The 22,239-nt window shown below is 40.9% G+C and overlaps 1 protein-coding gene across 1 annotated transcript in view; it reads left to right on the top strand.

Annotated features, from left to right (window-relative positions):
• The first annotated feature begins 15,885 nt into the window (after positions 1–15,885).
• The window catches only part of LOC101480580 (cadherin-7), a 119,879-nt gene continuing 113,525 nt past the window's right edge, over positions 15,886–22,239 (top strand). Inside the window, exons 1-2 of the mRNA XM_012919301.3 lie at positions 15,886–16,137; positions 21,233–21,816. Of these exons, the coding sequence (XP_012774755.1) occupies positions 21,580–21,816 (237 nt within the window). The 5' untranslated portion in view covers positions 15,886–16,137; positions 21,233–21,579. The remainder of the gene's footprint in view (positions 16,138–21,232; positions 21,817–22,239) is intronic.

Genomic DNA, 22,239 nt, shown 5'->3' with positions numbered 1-22,239 from the left:
GTTGGCAAAATTGATGGGATTGTAAACACAGAAATGTACTACAGATTTTGATCATACCTGCATACCTGGATAAAAAAACACAACATGAAACACTATCAGTTATAAATTGTGTAGTAGTGTAGCAGTGTGGAATCAACTTAACAAAGAACAGAACAAAAGCAGGCAAAAAATACAAAGAAGGGCTTTGTATGTCCTTTAAGAGGCTTGAAGAACTGATTGTGACGAGTACTTAACAAAATGAAAGCTTACCTGAGAGTTCAGGCTGTGTTAAAGAATAAAGGCGATCATACCAAATAATGACTTTAGAATTGTACTTATTCTATACTCTTTATTTCCATGTATGTTTGCAATGTTTAAATTGCTGCACATATTTCCCATTTTCCTAGCAGCATATAGAAAATGAGAGCTGGGTCGAGACTTTTGCACAGTACTGTAAGTGAACACGAGCTTGGATCACCCAGATATGTTACATCCTGATAAAACCTGTCAGTGTTGTCAGCTGTCATTCCATACACCAGCCACATATAAGGACAGCCTCTGCTTTCCTGAAATCAAGCAGCGATTGTTTCGTAGGTGGCGTTTTTGCGGCTGGTCGATCGCATTTGAAATTAGACCATTTTAAAATTCGCAGAGTTTTCACTGCTGCTTTGACAGTTCAAGACCAAAGATGAAAGCACCTACAGCTTGGGCCTTTCACCTAACTGCTGTCTGTTGGAATACTAAAAGAGAAAATATTCAATAATAGATCAGGTGAGCTCTTTTTGGGAAGATATCTGTGACTCCATACAAGAAGGCTCAAAATACACAAAGAAATAGTCATAGGATACAAGACAGCAGTCGAGACAGCTGAGACGAGCATGTGTCTTATTCCTATACCAAAGTACCGAACTGTCCAAAATGTAGTCCTAGTTTGGCCTGCGGTATTCTGAATATCATAAACGAGAGTCTTATATTCAGAAGTGATCCGCATACTATTTGGTAAGTAGAAAAAACATCCCAAGTGAGCTTTCGCCTCAAGCAAGCGGTCTGAGCAACATCTAAAGAAAAAATCTGCACTGTAAGTTAAAATAGTGACTCTAAGGTCGAATAATTATGCGTTCCTCCATGTGGCACATTGCTGCATTACAAAGCTGCCTAACTAATTTTGACTGGAAAAAAGAAGAAGAAGAAGAAATAGAAGAGAATGTGGGGGGAAAAAGAAAAACAATGTCGAAGGACAGTGAAAGAGATGTGTTAATTTACAAAAGGCTTCAGGAAGAGTTAATTAAGCCAGTTGAAGGAATGAGAGAAAGTGCTGAGTCCTGGAGACACACAATATTTATTCATCAGCCCATTAATGTTTAATTCCCTTTTTCCCCCCCTATTTCTAAAATGGAGGGAGAATGGAAGAAAGCTTTGAACATTTGACCTTATATGTAAAAGTGTAGGGTGAGTCTGAAGAGCCTCGGGGGTTGTCTTAATCATTAAGAACCAGCAAGTTAAAAAAATAATAAAAAGAAGTACTAGCTCAGTGTGCTGTTGGAGCGGGCGGCTATATATTTAAAATCAGATTATTGCAGCAACTGATTGTCCTCTTTGTTTTGTTCCGCGACCGTCCCACACGACACTCAAGGGTGAAAGCGAAGCAGGATTAAAGCCTTTGGACCTCATGCAAAAACGCCTGTTCAAATTCAACACCAAATATCCATCGTGTCGCACATGACGCTCCACTGTACCGATGGTAGCGCTCCTTCGATCCCGCCAGACGTTTCTGATGAAGGGATGGGGCCCCATCTGAGGAGGAAACAGTCATGTGCTTGATTTGTCTGCAGCCTAATTATATGGCAACAAACGGGTTGCCAATCATGAGAATATATTGTCTGGTTTTATCTCAGGAACTCATCAAGTCAACCCAATTAAAAGCTGCAATGAGAAAGACATCGGCAGTGAACAGGGCTCTCATTCAGTTAATTCATGATTGCCAATTAAAATAGAATAGCGTGCAAAGTTGTAAAGCTGTCAGGAGGGCCAAGCTAAATTACCCTTTTCCACTTTGAATGATGGATGCGTTCATTGCTCTCCCTTATCTTATTTATTCTCTGGGCAGAAAGGGGTGGGTGTTTTTATTTTTTATTTTTGGATGTGGGGGGGGGAGCTGGAACAGTTTAAAGAATGTGTCGCTAATGAAGAAGGTCCCTCATTTCAAAAAACTCAAATCGGTTGGCGGAAGATTGTTCAGCTTTTCAAGAAGAAAACTTAATTAAATTACATTCAGTATCCTAGATCCATGCAGACAGTCCAATTCGCTCTCGCAATCACTTATAAAATTAAATCCAAAGACTGAGATCACGTTGCAAACTCAGTATTGATATTGATATTCCTCGGCTATAGCTGCAGGAGCATTAATATGCATATGCTTTACCATCAGAAAGCACATGTTGGCAGCGCAAATCATTTTTTCAGAAGCAGTACAAAAAAAAGAAAAGTACTAACAATGCCATTTAAATGTGTCCACAACAGTTAAAGTGAAGGCAACTTATCCTGGTTGTGTCTCCTGGGCCATTAGCCACTGTTGCCATGCTATTGATGGCCTAATTAAGATGTGTCACACTGAAATATGTCACATTTTTTAAAGGCTGAAATTGATAGCTCACATTAATTTTCACTTTCTCAAAATGACCTTTAATTTCGCTCTCCAAATGCAGGCTTCTGTCTACGCCGGCACACCCTCTCGTACCTGCTCCTGAAACAATACGTCAAAACGCTTTGACAACACACGGAGGGAGGCGGGCCTTCACAAGACAAGACCATCGAAAAGTTCAAATTGAAGTCACCCTTAGATTTCAAATACTAGTTGTATGTGTTTCTCTTGTTTTCTTCTCTTGTTTTTTTTATCACCACTAACAACATTCACAACGTGCACCATTGCAGCCCAGTACCTTTTTTAAAATTCCCCCTCCCTCTTGAGATTTTCTCTTGGGGAAGAAAACAAGATCCAGATCAGGGGATGTCACTGTGGTGAGGTCTTCCCGGGACAAAAAGTGATACTTTCCATTTGGGCTCTGGTAGCCATGAGTTTGTTCTTATCCTCGGGAGACGGGCTCCGCAGGTCAAGCTCTTTGCAACAGATTAAAAGACAGTGTCACTAATGTCACCCAGCAAGGGGATCAGTGGCATAGTGTGGGAAATGAAAGTTGTGACGGACGTGGACGACCACATCAGCTCCTGTCAGTGTGTGTCTACTCGGAGCATTCTCTTCATCCTGGCAGCCACTGGGGCCTGAGGGGGCCCTGTCAGCTGGAGCCAGCACGGCCCCACCGCATTCCTGAACCAGGGAAAACCCATGGGGGGCTTTCTTGAAAAGGCTTAGAGGCCTTCAGAAACTCAGACCATCAGCTCAATGAGCTGCTGCCACTCTGCACGGATCTCTGCTGCAGCACCACTGGAGAACTTTTCCAATTTCAGATGTGGGTTTGTCCTCACATGAGAAATCAAAGTGTTAAAAGTTAGAAACAGACAGGGAAAAAAAATCTCTGACAGTGGGAGGTGGTGGAGGAACAGAGCGCAGTTAATTTGTGACGTGCAGTATAAGGCTTTGTTTTTCGATAATCAGCTGAGCTCATTCTTACTTGATCTTTATTTCATATACTGATTGCACACAATGGATTTAATCACCATTTGTCATCCTCCCTCTTTTACTTTTTATTTCCCTTTTTGTCTCCCTGAGCAGGAAATTTCATACATTTAGATATCTGCTTACAAGAATATCTTGATAGCTGTTGACATTCATGATTGGGGAAATGTATCTAAAGTGAAAGAGGGATGCTTTTTACCTAACCCTCTTGAATATTTCATTCAAAATAATGACAAAGAATAACAACAACAACAACAAAAAGATTCAAACAATGTCTGATCCCTTCTTGAGACTAGAGATGGCACGATACCACTTTTTTATGTCCGATACCGATTCCGATATCATAAATTTGGATATCTGCCGATACCGATATGAATCCGATATAGTGTTTTTTAATCAACAAAACTGGTTTTTTTTAAAATATCTTGCTGCATTTTGTATAAGTTCATACTCAAGTTTAAAACAACAACTACACTAAAGCTATTCTGTTATACCTATATGCAAAAAAAAAAAAAATTTCATAGTTCAGCAATACTGATCAATCTAATAAACTTAAACCTACACCATCCTCCCTATTCTGGTATTTTAAAGAGTACTTAGCGTAAATATTAAGCAACCTAACTAATAGGGTTCCAACTCCCAGCAACAACAAAAATAAATAAATAAAAAATAGGGAACCACCCCTCACGCGCCACCTCATGATGCTTAATCGACGTAATCAACCTTAATTTGATGCAGTGTGAAAAAAAAAATGCACAGAAATCAATTATTTTTCAAGAAATATTAAATAGATTCAACATCTTTCTTCAACAAAATTGCAGACTGCACAGATGGTACCTTCCCAAAGGAAAAAGTACTATAGCTTACTAGGGTATATATATTAGACTTAATAGTTACTATATACAGTAATTGACTTCTATTCATTTTACATCAAATTAAAACTTTGGGTGTCAGATAATTATTTATTAAAAGCTAGACATTTTAAATGAGAATAAGAAAGAAAAGTATGTCTTTGTGCCCCCTTTTCCCTGTTCATGCCCTATCGGCCCCCCTGGCTAAACTTTGCTAGATCCGGCCCTGCACAGTTACCAGCCGTCAGCTACAAAAGATCCTCGAGTAGAAAGTAATAATAAATAAATTCTAACAACAGCTTATCAAGCGCTGCTGTTGTTCAGCCGCTGGTTTCCTCTTTCTGGTGCAAAGTGGGCCAAAAACAAACCAGAGAGACGGAGTCCAGAAAAGCCGATCAGCTGATCATTAAGCAGTTTCATGATTGAAGTAGCAGCAAGAAGAGGCAGTCGCTTGTTAAGCTTAACGCAGGAATGCTTTACAAACATTCAGAGATGGACTTACACACTTGCTTTACTTCTCTCGGGGATAACTTTGTCGGAGATGAAATGCCGGGTTGCTAGCGAAGCTCCACATGCTATCCAGACCACCGACAGGTCACAAATGTCACAGCCGCTCTATCACGTGATGCATACTGCTCTGACGTGCTAACGTTCTGAGGTGAGTTACGCGTGTTGCAAGTTTTGTGAGGTGCTTTCGTGATATTTAATGGATCGGATTACATTTTTTATTTTTCTCCGATATCCGATCCAGTAATTTAGGTCAGTATCGGACCGATACCGATACGTAATATCGGATCGGTCCATCTCTACTTGAGACACAGTGGAGAAAAGCATGTTTCATTTTTAGTTGGCAACCCCAAGTTAATCAGCTTGATAATTATGCAAATCAGGTTAGTGTGATAAAAACAAACAAACAAACAAACAAACAAAAACGTGACAAAAGATGTAGACTGTACACCTGGCAAAAAAAAAATCACATTTTTGTCCAAACAATGGTCGATAATGGCGTGATGATAGACTCATGTAGCTCTGCCATAACATTTAATAATTCATATGCAACACTGTAAAAAGCAGTCCCAGGGGTAAACTAGCTTGGCCTCTGAAAATCTTACTTGTCTATACGCTTCATGGGCTTGAAAAGAAAAGGAAACTATTGCGCATTTTTCAGGGGGGCAAATTTGGAGAAATGTGTTCAACATTCAGGGTGATAAACTTGGGAAACTTTTTGTTTTAGCACCATTAAATGATGCGGTATCTTAATCTCGTCAGTGCTGAGTGTGATGACTTATTTAGCTTTCTGCAGTGAGTCTCAGTAAAGCCTACAACATAACCTAAAGAAGTGACCAATGGCACTCACCAGTATTTGTGCTCACGCATGGTGTTTTATGTGGTAATAACTTTGTGGTCATGTCCCAGTGTTTTATATAGAGTGCTGCTGCAAATCAAATGCTGGGACCCTTTCCCTCCTAGGTCCTCATTCTTTGTCATGATCAGAATTTTTTTCTATGCACATTCCTTAAATTCCAAATTGATAGCTGAAAAAGTAGTCAGAAATGCACAGGAGGAATTAACAGCACTGACCAGGCCGGTCACTTCCAGGAAGGTGTACATAAGTGTACATGAGCGCATGCCAACCCAGACCCATTAGTTAGAGCTTGAACATCTTAACAAATGCAGTCATGAGAAGCAGTTTGTTGCATTTTAGCTTCTGAAGTCTGAATAGAGTACCGACTCCCTGCCCTATTGTGTGCCATTTTAAAACATTTTGTATTCATTTTATGAGCTTCAAGAAAAACTTGTAAAAATGATTGTTATTGTTTTGGTTCTGTTTGGCCTCCACCCACTGGCTCAGCAAGTGCTCTTGGCTCATACAGTCCCATTCACATAAAGATGGAAAGAAAATTTAATGGGCAGAAAAGAAACTCTTGGAGTTAACGAGAAATCTTTGAAATATGCTCAATAAGAGGAAGAAGACTTGTTATACTTCTCTCGGCTTCATTATCCAGCGTATTCAGTCAACCCAGCCGCTCACCCGCGCCTGTGTGTATTCCCATTTGACACTTGTTGGTTGACCGATTCCATTAGATTATCACTGCTCATTTCCTTTTTTTGAGATTGGGGACTCACATTTGTCACCAGCAGGACGTTTCAGGCACGGCGGGAGCAGCGGATTTGGTTTGATGGGACAGCATTTGATTTTCAGGATCAGGAAGCTTTTGCTTGACGCAAACACCACCTGGGCTGCTGGCTGTGCTGCTTGTCTTCACCTGTGTCTTTGCAAGAAAAATAAAAAAGGCGCTGCTTGTTTCCTTGTTACACGGTGGCCAGGAAAAGCAGAGGGGGCTTGTTGAAGCAAACAGAATGCAGATGCTTGGGGTGTGAGAAGAAGGGATGTGGAAAGAAGAGGCGCAAGCAGATGAAGGAGTAGGGGGATAACAAGCTCTTTGCCAACCAGGCAACCATGAGTGCTCCTGCACTGCTCGAGTGAATGCAACAGGCCTGGGTTTTTCAACCTGACTACTGGAGCATGTGAACACACATCTTCCCCGCCATGGGAGAGGAGACTGTCATGACAAAGCCGGTGTCTCTGCCTTTTTTTTTTTACTGTCCCTTCCTGTTCCTCATTTTATTTTATTTTATTTGTGCTTGTTAGTTGCTCTTTCTTTCTCTTTTTCTCATTGTATGCAACACAAGATGACAATATTTGTTCTCCTTTTTTTTTTCAAAATGAAAGAAAAACATCCGGGTGACGTGCAGGCAAGGCTGGCTGTCAAAAGCTTGTGATATTTGTCACTTTTCAAAAATGCAAAACGAAAAGCCTGGTGCTGGAGGCACAACAAATGAAGTAGAAACTGATAAACTGATGTAACCTCAAGCAGTTTCCTTAAATGATTACGTGCGTCGAGGTAAAAGAGCAATTCCGCATGAGGATGGAGAGGCACCTTTACAGTAATATTTCACACAAGATTTATTAGTTAGCATCAAGTATGCACCACTTGTAGCTATAAACGTTTAAGTTCCAGATTCCTTCAGATGCTGGCAGCTGGGGTGACTCTGGATTTGAATCATTTATGAAAAAAAGAGAATACATTTTATAAAGTATCAAAACACTTCTGGAACTCCGTCTGCAGTTCATCTAAATATTGTCTCATGCTTTGTTTTTAATATCCAAACTCACACCTATATATGTGTACATTTCAGGTGTGATTGAAACTTTTGCGACTCTTACCTTAAGGCAAATATTCGGTTTTGACAGTCTGACACTGGGGGAACAAATTCTCAGTATTCATGTGAAATCCTTAAGTGAGCCAGAAGCATCACTTTCAGGCTTGGACAGTGTGCCCTCCCCATTGAAATCTGCTATTTGATTCTCAGCGTGTAGGTTGAGTCAGTTTGACATGAAATTTGATGTTTGCTCTTTCCAAAAGAGAGGTCTGTGGTGAAATCACATATAGGTGCATGCAAGTGGACCTTCAGGGAGAGAGCCAAACATAGAAGAAACACTGGAACTCAATTCGTACACGTTTGTAGAAAATGTGTTCCAATTTGTACAATTTTTGTTTGTTTGTTTATACCAAGACAATTTTTTGCTCACCAACTGCCTTGCATGCGAGAATTTAAACCTTTCAAATGTTGAGCTCATCCTCAGTATAAAATTTAAATTTAAAGGTGGATGTTTGTGGAGGAGATCCGGTTGTTAATTGGTCACAACAGCACTTTCAGGGAACAAATAAAACACTGAGGGGATGCTGGGAACAGACGATAAACCAAATTTCAATCTGATGAAGGTTTTGTTGATGTCCCTTTAAGCATTCATTAGGCTTTGCTTTCTGAATCTTTGCAAACTCTGGCGGCCCTTCATTAGTAAAAAATGAGTGCCTGCCTCTAACAGTGAGTCAGTAACCATGTTACACCATATTAAATGGACAACTTTGCAGCACAACCAAGCGTGCTGGTACAAAAAATGTCTTTGGTCTCTATAGCTAATTTATACTATCAGGTAGAGAGTGCAAAGTTGGCACATATAAGCAGAGATGGGCTGTAATCTGATTACTATTTTCAAGTAATGAGTAAAGTAAGGGATTACTATTGCAAAAAAGGTAATTCGATTACTGTTACTTTCCCGTAAGCACGCTGGGTTACTAAACCGTGATTTTGTTTGTGAGAGTGTCTCATGACATCGACGTACGAGAGTGCGACGTGACGTGTGTAGATCAACAATGGATAAGATGGAGTGCGGGAGAGAGTACGACCATGCAGCGTTTAAAGCTTGGACGTACTGACATTATTTTGAGTTTGATTCAGTAAAAAGTGGCAAAAGCATTAGCGTCCACTGTAGACTCTTCTGGAGGAAAACTTCTTTCTACAGCTAAAAATTAAACTTCAGATCTGAGCAAGTACAATTACCTAGCACGCTGCCACAGGAATGTGAAATTCACAGAGTAACTCCCTGGATCCCCCCACTGACATGACCGGCCCCACTCCTGCTAAACAGGTGACAATAGATTTAAGAGCGACAGGACTCAGTGCTGCTGAATATTTGATTTTATTGTTTTTTTTTGCTGAGTTTTACCTGCATCTATTTGAAAGAGTGAGTGTAAACACAAAAGAATATTTTATTTTATATGCTGGAATAGGCAGAAAATAGGTTTAAATGGTAAACAAATTTCTTCAAGTCAAAGACTGTTGCATGTGATTAAATTTTTGCTTGATGCAATGTGCATAAAGTTAAAAGATTAAAACTAATAAACAATTTTAAGAAAGAGACTTTTTTCATTTGATTCAATTTTATATGATAGATTTTGCAAAAAAACAGAATTTGGCTGAAACATCTATTGCTTTATTACATATTCAGGTTGTGTATCATGTTTTTAGTTACACGTAACTAAGTAATAAAGCAACTAATTACTTTTGAAAATGAATATTCAGTAAAGTAATGGGATTACTTTCTTGGAGAAGTAATCAGTAATTAGTAACTAATTACTTTTTTTAAGTAACTTGACCAACAGTGCATATAACCAAAATATCCATAGCAATGCCGAGGGTGAAATAGATTTGTCCTGTACAGACTTAATAAAGCTATCAACCAGTTTTTCTACTTGTGATATCACGGTTATGCTTAAATCTGCATAATCAGAATTTTTCCTTTAAAACAAAATATCATAAATAATAAAGTTATTTCTGCTAACCAAGCAGTCACACAGCAACTGGGAGTAATGTTTTGCGACTTGTAGAATATGTATTCACTCACTTTTGGAAAAATAGTTGATATATCTGAGTCAATTTTTTTTTTTTTTAAAGCAATGAAAAGAGGAAAAAGGCATCTATCTGCCTGCAACACCTCTGGAATAAAATTCAGAGTTGAAATTAGTGGTTGTACAGCTTAAACAGTAAGTGAGAATATTTAAACAGCTGAGCTTCAAGGAGTAAAAGCAGCAAGTTGCCTAGAAAAAAAATTCTCTGTGGGTCATTAAAGAAAACTTTGTGTAGTCATTTGATCTTTGCAAATCAGCTGACTACCAAACGGCTTTCGATTCAGATAGGGATTAATAGCAAAGTTAGATCCCTGTCAACCCTTTTTTCCCTCATTTGCAGAGATTTTGTAGTTGCAGGCTGGAGTGTGAATTGAGAGCACACCCTAAGCTGCCATGGCTCTTCTGCTCTGTGACACACAGACCACTGAATGCAAGCAAGTGGGTGCGTGATTAGGATTTGGATCAGGATGCTGTCTCAGTCGACACAAACCGAGGTGAATGAACATGTCTGTCTGCAGCGAGACGTTTCTGTTTCAGAACCTGCTGTGACGCGTCTGGAGGGAAATTGCTGAGAATGACCTCTGTACTTGTCTGTTATCTACACCCCTTCTCAATCTCGAGTATTTACCTTGATTTTTCTCCTCTCTTTTAGGGATTCTCTATCATCTTAAGCAAGTAGTCCCTTTAATCCTAGATGTGCTTTGCAGAAGCGATATTGCCCAATGCTACCTGAAAGATGCTACAAGTCCATGATAAACTCTCAGTAACATTGATTATTCACACAGATGCAGAAGATTGTCCTTGAAGAATGACTGTCTCTGCAGTGTTGGCAGCCAGTGTCACCAACCACCAAGTCATAATTTTGCCTGCGTGCAAAATTGCATCTGCAAGCATGACAACATTTTCAACACACTGTATATCAATGAGGATTAAGACAATTTATGTATGGTGGATGCAAGAAGAGGAACTGTGCGCTGCAGAATCTCCCGGAGAGGAAATATGAGAAAAAAATATCGAAAAAGGGAGTAAGATTGATAAAAACTTGTTACAGTAAATTATTGGAAGTCTAACCCTCCGCAACACAAGTTCTAAGCTGCAACTCAGCAAGATTGACATTCTTACCCTGTAATCTATTTAACCCTCAGGGAAACAGGAGAGGCACGGGCTAAATTAGTGTAATCTGAATGAGGTTTTCTTGAATATGGTAGTTTCAGCCAATAAGAAAACGTATCCGCCGCTAGCCTCTGAGGCATGACAGACAATGACGATATGGCCATCTGAATCGATACAGCCAATCCCCCATGATTAGGTCATCCATTAGTTCACTTGATCTTTCAGCCCTCTTACATTGCATCTGATGAAAATGTAATCGTTCAATACTTGCTGGATGATTAGTCCAAATCCCCGCTTCTCATAGAGTAACAGCGAGGATGTTTTGATGCAGCATATGTAAATAAGCTCAGCTTTGTATTTTGGTCATGGTGCCAGAGTCAGGGGGACAACAACTCCCCGGTCTCATCCCTTGAACATCAAGGCCCCTCTGCTGTCTCTGATCCCCAACTCTCTACAGCCTTGTGAACTCGAAATGCACCGCGATGCATGTCTGCGTATAGTTTGCTATGCAAAACCCATGCTGCCTGACCCTCACTGTGCGAAACACTGGCCCTGATGTGTCTGAGCTTAAAAGAAAAAAAAAAAATCAATCAACAGAAGAATTAAAATGAAATAAAGAACAATTAAGAGGGCATTTTAACTTGCGTGCAAATGTCTTGATTCAATTATGGAGATGGGCAGAAGTCAGAGATGAATTAGAACAACCACTAAATGGAATTGAGCTCGATGATAAATCAGGACCCAACTGTCAAGATCACGGTGTGAAAAGGTCACTTGCTTTGAATCATTGCTCTGCCAGAGCTTAAGTGTGCAAAGGCCTGCACAGTGTAGTGGATTTCATAAACTCAAACATTTGCACATTTCACTGCAGATCTTCTTAGCAGTATCTACGCAGTGAGAGCCTCCAGATCACTTCACGTAAAGTTCCTCCTTATTCTGCTCTGTCTGCTGTGCTTTCTGCTCTGGCTGTTTTAAGCACGAGGTTTGGGCACCAGTGTTTTAAAAAGCTGACATTTAATATGACATTGCTGTAGATGTGCACAGAGCAACACCTTTTTTTTCTTTAAATGTCCACTGGGGAAATCAATACCTTGTTTAGAGGTGAAATTGACCAGTTAATGGTACAATCATCTCTTTTCAATGACTGTAAAAGGCAGTTACTGGAATTATAACGTCAACTATCTTTTAGCAGGTCAGAGACTAATCAGCAATTAACAGTCAATTATCCAATTTCTTTGCTGGTATAAGTATCAGCTAATGTACTTTATATCCATGCATTATGCATTATCAGTTAGAGCAGCGATTCTACCCCAACAACAAGGGACTTCTATCCCAGGATCCCAGGAGAATGTGAAAATGTTGTAGTGCAGCTCAACTAAAAAAAAGAAAATAGTATGTGCACATTTAAATTCTTGTTCAGTTAGCATTAATAGTGCTGTATATTTTTGATGGAAACTGCAAATGTAATTGTGAAATGAGTTCACTTAATTCACTTCGGGTCATTTCTGTTTTATTTGTATAACCCAATATTACATACAGAGGGCTCAAAAGGTCTTCACAGGCATAAAAACACATTAAAAAACAAGGTCACTTACATAGTAAAACAGGAATTTAAGAAGCAAGCAAGCCATCACAAATACACACGCACACAGACATACAAATACATTAATAAAAATAAACCATACATGAGATCCAAACATGGAAACGTGAGAAAAGAAACAATCTTGGGAGTAACAAAGCAGAAAGTATCTGTGATATTGATAAAGGAGATATGCGTAAAGGTCTTATCCACCTGATTCCTAAATATGGCTGAACTCAGTGGGTACGGCTGTACAGTGGTCCTATTATTATTATTTTTTTATGAAGTGGAAGCACTAGTTCAATGCCAGATGTTAAAGGTGTGTTTTTAAGAGTTTCCTGACATTATCTGTAGAGTTCATGAACAGGTAGAAACAGAGGCTTCAAGCCTGACTGCTCACCATTGTTTATGTTTGTCAGGTTTATCGTCGCTCCGGGTTCTTGGCTAGATCTGTGTTCAGATGATGTCTGTGCAGTGGTTACAACGAGCCGATGTTGTGTTTGCAGTATAATGCAGTTGTTTCTGTCTTGGACGCAGTTTCCACTTTAGCATTGCACTCTTGTCCTTTTGTGCAATAAAAAGAAAATATCCACATCTCCACTCCCCAAAATTGAGGTTTTTGAGTGGGGTTGCACCACTCCACCATTTCCTCCTCCTCCCAGTATAGGAATGAAGTCACTTGAGTAAGTGAGAAGGCAAGAATAAAAAAACAAAATCATGTTTGTTTTTACTTTATGTTCATCTGACGGACAGATAACTGAAGAATCTTTGTAATGCCAGTAACGACATAATTGTAATTGCACTGATTTTAGTACTGTCGTGTGTTACATTATTGCATTGCTGAAAAATGTAATGTGATTACAGTAATCTGATACTTCATAACAAGTTACCCCCACCATGGTAAGGAGTACTGTGTATCTAAAAGGGTTAACAGTGGAGGATCTGAGAGTGTGAACTGGGACACAGAGAAACCGACTGGTAGTGTATGAATGGTGAATACAAGACTAATGGATACCTTTGAGGGTGTTCTGTGATATCAAGCAACAAGACATTAGTAGCAGATCCTTAAGTCCTGTATGTCATTAGGTGGTTTTAAGTTTTGAGCACATACCAAAGAGGTTTGAGATTGAGAGCTGAGTAATTTAAAGCTTGGTGAACACTGTCTCACAAGTTTGTTTCTATGCCTTAGGATTTTTTGCAGCCTGTTGAAAGAGGCAACGTCCACCAGGATTTACTGTTTCCATGAAGCTGTGTATCTGGCCTGTGACAATGACAGTACAGTAAGTAGCATTCACATGAATACAGGGATCCAAGATTTCCCAGGAGAAAATACACAGACCTTTGCCCTCCATCCTCTGGCATCCTGCTGTCATCTTTTCCTGGATAAAAAAGTCTCATGCATTCCCAAACAAAGGTGGCATGATTGTGTAGTCATTAGCACCGTGGCCTCACTGCAGGATGATCCTTGATTTGAGTCCACTGGCCACTAAAAAGCATCAACACCTCTCTACACCCCCCCCCCCCTTTTTTTTTTTGCTTTCAGAACACAGACTTTAAGAACTGAGTGTAGATATGCTGCCTCTTCAATCCCACCTCTTTACGGGTTTAGCTGCACTGAAATACTGTCACTCACTTCAGCTATCAACGGTTTTATTGTTGCATTGTGACACATATTACACGAAAATCAAACTCTGTCCTTGGAGGTCATATTTTAGTGCTCCACAAGCTGCTACAGTATCCCTTCAGTGTTTTTCTTGTTAGTCGGTGAACAAAAAGACACATCAAGGAGCGTGTCACAGGGGAGCAGATTACTGTAGGCCAGGTGAGCAGAGGTCAGAGCATCCTGATGGGGCGATGGAGCACCAAGGGTGTAGGATATGTAATAGAGGCATGGCGGTTAAATGCCGGGGTGGGCCGTGAGATCTAGAGGGAGTAGGACATGGGCCACATCACCTCAGGCATCTCCTGAACGCGCGTGATTGATGGGGAAGAGCTGACGAGCCAAGCTCCCAATGTCACTCTCCAATTAAATAACTCTCACCGCTGAACTACTCCCCCGCGCCCCCCTCCTCCTGCGATAAACCTCCCTTTTCTCCTCCCTTTCACCTCTTCCTCTATTATCACACCCCCCTTACTCCCGCTGCACTCTGTCCCTCTACATCCTTTAAGTTGACTTCTTGATCAGTCCAGCTATTTCCTCTTCTTGGTATTATTCCCTTCCTTTTCTGCCTTTCCATTTGTCTCCAACAATATTAGTCTTCATCGTTTCCCAGCACACTTTATAGTAACTTATTTATATATATATATATATTTTTTTAACTTGTTCTGTCTCAGATTTAGACTTTGCTAACTGCTCTTCCAGGTATGACAGACAGAGGCTGCTCTTTCTATTAGTTTGGGTCAGTGCTCCCTTCCTAAATGACTGAGATGAGACAAAGGAGGTTGCACCATGGTAATGTGCCGTCTCCAAAATGCAAATAGCATGGATAAAAATGCAAAGAGTGTAATCCATTTGTTACTAATGTCCAATCTCTGTTTATAATTCGAAATGCAATGTGAAAACTGGTGCACAATCTTTTGAAAAAGAAAAGAGTAAGTGTAAACCACCTGCTTCAAAACAAATACCAAAGTCCAAACACTGCCTAGGCTCGATGAGAATTTGTTTTGCAAATGCATGCGTTATTATCTGGAAGGGCTGGCACATATAGTGTGTTTACTGTCACTAATTAGGATCGTAACTAATACTGGTTGGTCTCAGAGTCTGTGACTGTAGAGGTGCCGTAGTTTAAGAGAGGCCAGCCTTATGCTGCATTCTTCTGTCACCACAGGAGCTCAGTTTGCTGCTAATTGGGCGAAAAACAAAACTCCGGGAGCACAAATGTGGAACTTCAGAAAAAAAGCGTACTGAATAAACATTGTGTTTTAAAAGTGTGAATTATTCTGGGGAAAAAAAGAGATGTGCCTAAGTGCAAAATTTCCCAAAATTAAAAATGAGAGAGTTCTTTTAAACATGTGGTAGCTCTCAAGATTTAATTAATTCTCAAGGTGAGGGGAGATGCTAAATTCCTCTCGCTGGTTGAAGGTGTCAATAATTTTGTATTGATTTTCCTAGCAAGGCAATCATTTCACAGTACGCATGCCATCTGCTGCCAAAAACTTGGCAGGTTTGAATTTTGGTTCTTCGTCCGGTTTGCCAAAAACGCTGCGTGTGTCTCTGGCTTCCTCCTTGCCAACTTATTTTGGTCAAACTCTTTCGATAGGCTCCCTCCACTCCAGTCAGCGAGCATTTGGCTCAGATGAGAGCGTTTCCTGTCTCGCCCGGTGTTCCGATTCCCTCGTTGCCTTATGTTAAGAGAAATATAGATACGTACCCAAAACCCTGCAGCTGGGGTTCCCTGCACAGAGTCAGCACTGCGCAGGAGGGAGAGAGAGAGAGTGAGAGTGAGAGAGTGCGTGAGAGTAAGAGAGGGGGAGAGAGAGAGTTGGAGAGCGAGAGAGAAAGAATCAGACTTGCCACATCCCTGCCAAGGGTGAGCATTTACGCGCGATCCGGTAGCCGATCTCCAGCAGCCGTGCACCGCCATCAGGACTAATTTCATCATGAAAACTTTCAAACTCTTTATTTTGACATAAGCCGTTTTTTTCTGCGTGTGCTGGAGAGAAGAAGCCCAACTTCTACCACGGCACACCATCCGTGTCGCGGTGAAGTTATTCCATCTTCTTTGGGTGAGTAATTTTAATAGATTTCACAGCTGCAATCATGTTTCGAGTTTTTTCTTTCTTTCTTTCCCACATTTTTTTTTTGTTAATGTATGCGCTACTAGGGCTTTGCTTTGCATTTTTTGTCCCGTCGCTTATTCTGTGATTAGTATTCCGTGGACACGGATTTCCTGCGGCGGTCGCTCACAGAGATGTTTACTGTCGGCGCTTTCGTGCTGCCCGTTTCCCATCATGTGCTCATTTGCCACCACTCTCCGTCCTCTCCTGCTTGATTTCTCCAAACACTGAAGTTGTCAAGATGTTCACTCGATCTTTTCCTTTTTCTTCTTCTTTAAATTATCAAAACGCCGCTAGGTCGATTAGGGAACAGGTGCGCCCTGCGAACTTTTTCTGCATCTTGCAGGTGTCGGCAGCCAATGCGCAATTATTGATAGTTAACAGCAGGGTCAAAGAAACCAGGTCGCCTGACTGTGCAAACCTGACCAGAACAAAAGGTCTCTATAGAGAGGGATACCTGCTGATTTGCACTGCAAAGGGTCACTCAGTATAGAAATGAGCTGCAAAATCTCATTTCCCCCCTCCATCAACCTACATAAAGGAAAAAATGCCTGAAGCTTTAAAAATGAACTTATTTTCAATCATATTAGGAATTAAGACTTTTCTAAAATGAAAAGATTTGCCCTGTTTGAGGCTGAGATACCCTCACATGCTTCGAGGAAATTCATGAAACTAATAACTGCAGTGGGAATAAGCGGAACCATACCAGAAATTGGCACAGCGTTCCACTTGTTTAAGGACAAAAATGACATTATGAATCAATATACAATAAAATGACTCACTGAGATGGTACTTTTTTTCCCCCAAGTGTCTGTTTAGCTTTCAACAAAATGCCTCAAACTATCTGTGCAAATTGGTTCACTCGTGTTACTTTTATTTTTATTCTGCATGCCACATAGTCGCCATAGTGAGAGGAATGAATATACAGTTCATCAGCTGCTTGATTTATTATGTTTATTAATTCGGCGCAAGCAATTAAAGATATGATTGTTTTGTGCGTGTGTGGAACTGAAGGTCAGCATTTTCACTTCTTTTAGAACACTGTCCTAGAAATACCTACACAAACCTTAATAAAAAACAGGTGGCTTTGCTTTCTTACAGGAAAATTAATAACAGAGAGTTTTGATTTAACATTGTTCCACTTGCTGTTTGGTAGACAAACAGTGATTCAGTCTGCAAGTCTGGCATTATTTTCAGAAGTGCTTTAATATAGGTGAAAAAGGCGATTGTCTTATTCCTGGCCCTGAGCACATCCATCTACATCTTGACATCTTTTTCCGTGCAGCGTATGAAGCATACAATGTCAGTCAGCTTCTTCCAGTGCAGGATGCCAGGTGAATTTAAATGAACGCGAGATGAGATGTTAGAAATCAGCGTGAGGGACGACCACCTTTCAACTGGAGAGCTCGGGTTCAAGCTCCTGCGTCAGCAAGAGTCTGATCTGTGTGCACTGTAAATATCCTTGAAGACCCGCCAGGTATATGGCCACTGTTGCTCTGCAGCTGACCCTGTGCTCTGATTTCTTTATAAAAAGACAAGCAAGGAGAGAAGGTCTAAGAAAAATCAATGAAATGTCATGCTACTATTATTTATATGAAAACTGCTCACATACAGCTCCTTTTTTTATTACAAACAGACCTTTAAATGTCACAAAACACACAAAAAGGCTAGATCTATAAGTTCTCCAGTGAATATACTGTACACCTATCACCCACAGCATTAAAATCACCTTCTCAATATTATGCAGGTTGTACTCATGCTGCCAAAACCTCCCCCCCTCTCAAAAAAAAGAAACTGCTCTGACCCATCCCACCATGTGCACAAAACCTCTGGGGGCGTCCTCTTATGTCTGGCACCATGATGTTGGCAGCAGATGCTTTGTGGGTTGTGGTGTGTGGTCCAAATGGTTCCTAATTTATATATTTTTTCCTTTCTTGTAGTTTCTTGAAATTGGGATCTGTGGAAACTGAAATATGAGTTTAAAACCGACATCTTCAGCTGCTGTTGAGAGCCTGCTGTTGTTAGGTGGTACCATTGCCATCGTGGGGGGTGGGATGGAGGTGGGAGTCTGCAAAATTGTTTAGTTGATGGGGTGGTGTACAGGCCAGACATAGACATGAATCACAGGACCCAAGGATTCCTAGAAGTCAAATGGATCGATCTTATTAAATTTACCTATCCAGTAGTTTTAATTGCGGCCGTATGCTTGTATGACACGTGAATCTGTCTTTGTGAAGTGTCCCAAACCATAATTGACTTAGGTTCACAGACGTTTGTGTAGCGTCATCTGCCCCCCGGGGAGAAGACACTGCACGTTCCCAATGATGGAGGAGAATATGGATCAGAGGAAGCGTGTGACTGGTTACTGAGCGCTGTAGCACTGGTAATCCTGTTGTGAGACTGGCAAATGGGATTAGAGGACTGTGTGTAAGAGAAACAGAAGCGAGGGATGACCGGGAGGCTTTACATTCATGGCTTTATCTCACATTTTCACTTCATTTAAAGTCATCGCGTTGACAACGGCCAACCAAGAGTCGGCTTCTTCACAGGCAATCCTGTGTGTGCTTTGACCATTTCGAAAGCCTGATATTGCTAGACTGAGTGAGTCAACTTTATGATTATATCTGAATATTTTTAAAGCAAAAGAAAGAGTTTTTTTTCTGCATCGTTGAAAACTAACTGAAGCATTTAAGGGATATGGCACAAACATTGTGAGGGCTTTCAAGCAGGATGACCCACCGTGTTTTTTCAAAAAGAAGAAAAAACTGCTTTTAAATGAATAATAATGGGCAGCCTGCTATAGTGAAGGTAAACTGCCTGTGTGGTTTCCCAACTGTGCCAGTCTCTGTGTCCCTTTGCTTTACAGTATTCCTCCAGTGTTTGGTTCCACCAGCTTACTTACTAGGGGACAAAGCATTTGACAGTTTTTTCTCTGTTGTTATACCATCATTGAGTCCCCCCCCCACACACACACAAAACTTAAAGCCAACTTGACATCAGCAGAAAAAAAAGAAAGAAACACCAGTCTCACAAAACGCTCTTGGTATGTTCGTCTCTGTTTGCCAGTAGTGAATTTATTTCAATCACTTTCAATTGATATAATACGCTTTAATTCTTTAAAATGATGAACAGCTTAACTGCATTGGGAAAAAATTGATTTCTCCTACTGCATGAGTTGGCTAATAACTTAAAATCAAACAGACAGTAAATCAACAGAAACTCATTAACTAAAAAGCCAATATCTGCTTTACTGAACCCACAGTTGCACCCACAGCTGCATCAGTGTCATCTCCAGCCTCCCGTCTCTTCGTGTTCGGGATTTCGCGAAATGAGAAGCATTAACTTGGCCGCTCGGCTCACACTGACCCTGTGCCGATATTCTCTCCTACAATACCACAGCTGCAACCTGCCTTCACAACTCGTGCTGCCCTGCAGCCAGATCTGCTCCACTTTCCACCTCTACCATTAAATTGTCATGTAGAGGCAGTGACTTTGAATCTGTGTATTAATGCATATGCACACATTACAGATTTAGTATGTTTAGCATACGTGGGGTTTTTTGTGTGGTTTTTTTCACATTGAAAGCAATGGCAGATCAGAATGTTATCATAGTGTTCTGGATAAAGCTGTGCCCTGTAGTGGTTTATGTGCTTCTTGCACTTTGACCAGAAATATTTATTTAATATGCATTTTTTAAAAAAAGAAAGAGTTTCAGATGCTTTTAGAAAAATAAAAGAACGTGTTGAGGATGCTCCTCACATACAGCATACACATATGTGTCTGCAGAGGTGACAATCATGCTGTTGTCATTTCAGTATTAATTATTAGCGCTGGCTAATGACTTTGCTGTGGTGAGGTACAGCAAACGACTTCCACAGGATGTGTGGTGTGCTGTTTTTATTTTGCTTGGGGGGGCAGAGAGGAAGTAAAATGAGAACTGGAGAATCTGTGTGGGAAGACAGAGGTCACTGTATGCCAAAGCAATTACCTTCCTCATCCAGGGCCCTGCCAATGCGCTCGTAGAGGAGAGAGAAAGAGAGGTCAGTGAGGAAATAAATACATGTATGGTCAAACACTCAGTCTTCTGCACGTCTGCTTTAGAGCACCTGCTGAAGTTTAAATGGCATTCGTATCGCCTCAAGTTCATACAAATGTGCCCGAAAGCGTCGCTCCCGTGAGCCTCCTTCACAAATATTTATTGAGGGAATTTGTTGAAGTTCTAATTAGGTGTCAAATTAGACAGACAAAAGCAGCAATATTATGAAGTTTATATAATTGCTCAACTGCCAGGATGTGTTGTGACATGAAGAACATTATCTGTCAGGAGCCGATGCTTTTCTCTGCTCTGACAAGTCTTCATGTTCTGGCATCTTTGGGGATCTGTCACAGAGCGAGGATGGCAGCGAGATAGATCCCCTTGCATGTGCTCGGACCGGGCAACAGAGTGCTCGGAGTAGAGGTCAGAAGAGCCCGGGCCATCATGCTGCTGACAGCTCAGATTTATTTTTAATCCAGGTGATGAGAGCTAGCCACACAGATCATGTGGCTTGTTAGTGTTGAATGGCGAGCCCCTCCGCCATTACACTGCGATTTTACACAAAGAAAATGTGACAAAATAATGACCTTGGTGAGGGAAAAACCCAGATAATTGAGAGCCAGCTGAATGGCATTTGATTGTTATTCCATGCAGCGGCTGCTGTTTCTTTCGGTGTGAAATCTCTTGAAAAGCCAGGTCACTTTCCCTCCATCAAAGCCTTATTAACATTTTGACCTCAACCAATTGTTCTTTGTTGTGTGTGTAGGTTACAGTGTGTACATGAAGGGCGTTACATTGATTGCGTTTAACATATTTACTGTCTGCTCATTTTTGATCAATTTCTTTATGATTGGTGAAAAATGTCATTATCATTGCATCAGCAGCCACGTTACTTGCTGCCCAAAGTGGCTGCGGTCACAAAGCAATTTTGCTGACAGTCCTTCCTCTCTCCTCTCCTCTCTGTCTTTGTCTCTTTCTTTTTTTTCTCCTCTCTCTGTGTTCTGATAGGTGCCAATTATAAAGGCCCTGCATTGAAGCCTCTCCAGCCGCCAGTGACCCTGTTAGCTGGCTTTAATGTCAACGATCTGGCTCCAAAGTGGAGGGAATTACCTCACTTTTAGTCTTCAATCAGGCAAAAAAGAAGAGCAATACAGCAAAATGCAGAGCTTGACTCTTTTTCAACCCTTGTGCTCTTTTGAGGGTCTGCCTGCTCTTGCTTTCTGGTGAAACACAGGGTCAGGACTGTGTGGATAAAACCCTGAGGGTTTTGACATTTCAGCTTTTCTGTCTTTTTTTTTTTTTTTTTTTAATTTTTGCTCCTCTTCTGGCCTCAGTGCTTTTTGGAAAAAGCCCAAATGATCTGGTGGTGTTGCTCAGGCATATGCAGAGCCCTGGCTCTTCTGGCGCTCCTGTTTCCCTTGCAGGAGAGGAGCTGCTGGGGTCTCAATCCCAGCTCTGGGGATCTGGAGAAGTCTCCACACTCTGATCCAGACCCCTGGGATGTCCCGCACAGAAACAGACGCAGCTGGGTATGGAACCAGTTCTTCGTATTAGAAGAGTACACAGGAAATGAACCTCTCTACGTTGGCAAGGTAAGCGATCCATTAGCACAGTTTAGTGTGTTGTATATGTGCAAGAAATGTGACTGAGCTGCTGTTCAAATCAGCACCTACTTGTGTTTTTTATTTATTTATCATTTTTTTGCACGTTTGCTGCACCTGCACAATAATACACATATCAATAACTCCTTACCACAATGACCTGCAAAATCTGGGACACATCAGGGTTTCAGAGAGTTGTACATATTCCTATTGTCCTATATAAAATGCTGAACAAATGAAAACACCAAATGCAGACAGTGTGGGAGGACATTCTGCATTTTATTGCGACAAGGTTGAAGCATGTGCTTGTGGAAACACGCAGTTTTAGTTTGGAGATCGACAAGGTAATTTGCATTGTAATCAGTCCACAGAAAAAGGTATATATATTACTCAAATGTGTCTTTTTACAGTAGG

This window comes from Maylandia zebra, linkage group LG9 (assembly GCF_041146795.1).
Source record: "Maylandia zebra isolate NMK-2024a linkage group LG9, Mzebra_GT3a, whole genome shotgun sequence".
NCBI classification, from domain to species: Eukaryota; Metazoa; Chordata; class Actinopteri; order Cichliformes; family Cichlidae; genus Maylandia; species Maylandia zebra.
Note: the sequence above shows the minus strand (reverse complement) of the source record. Positions and strands in the feature narration are given on the sequence as shown.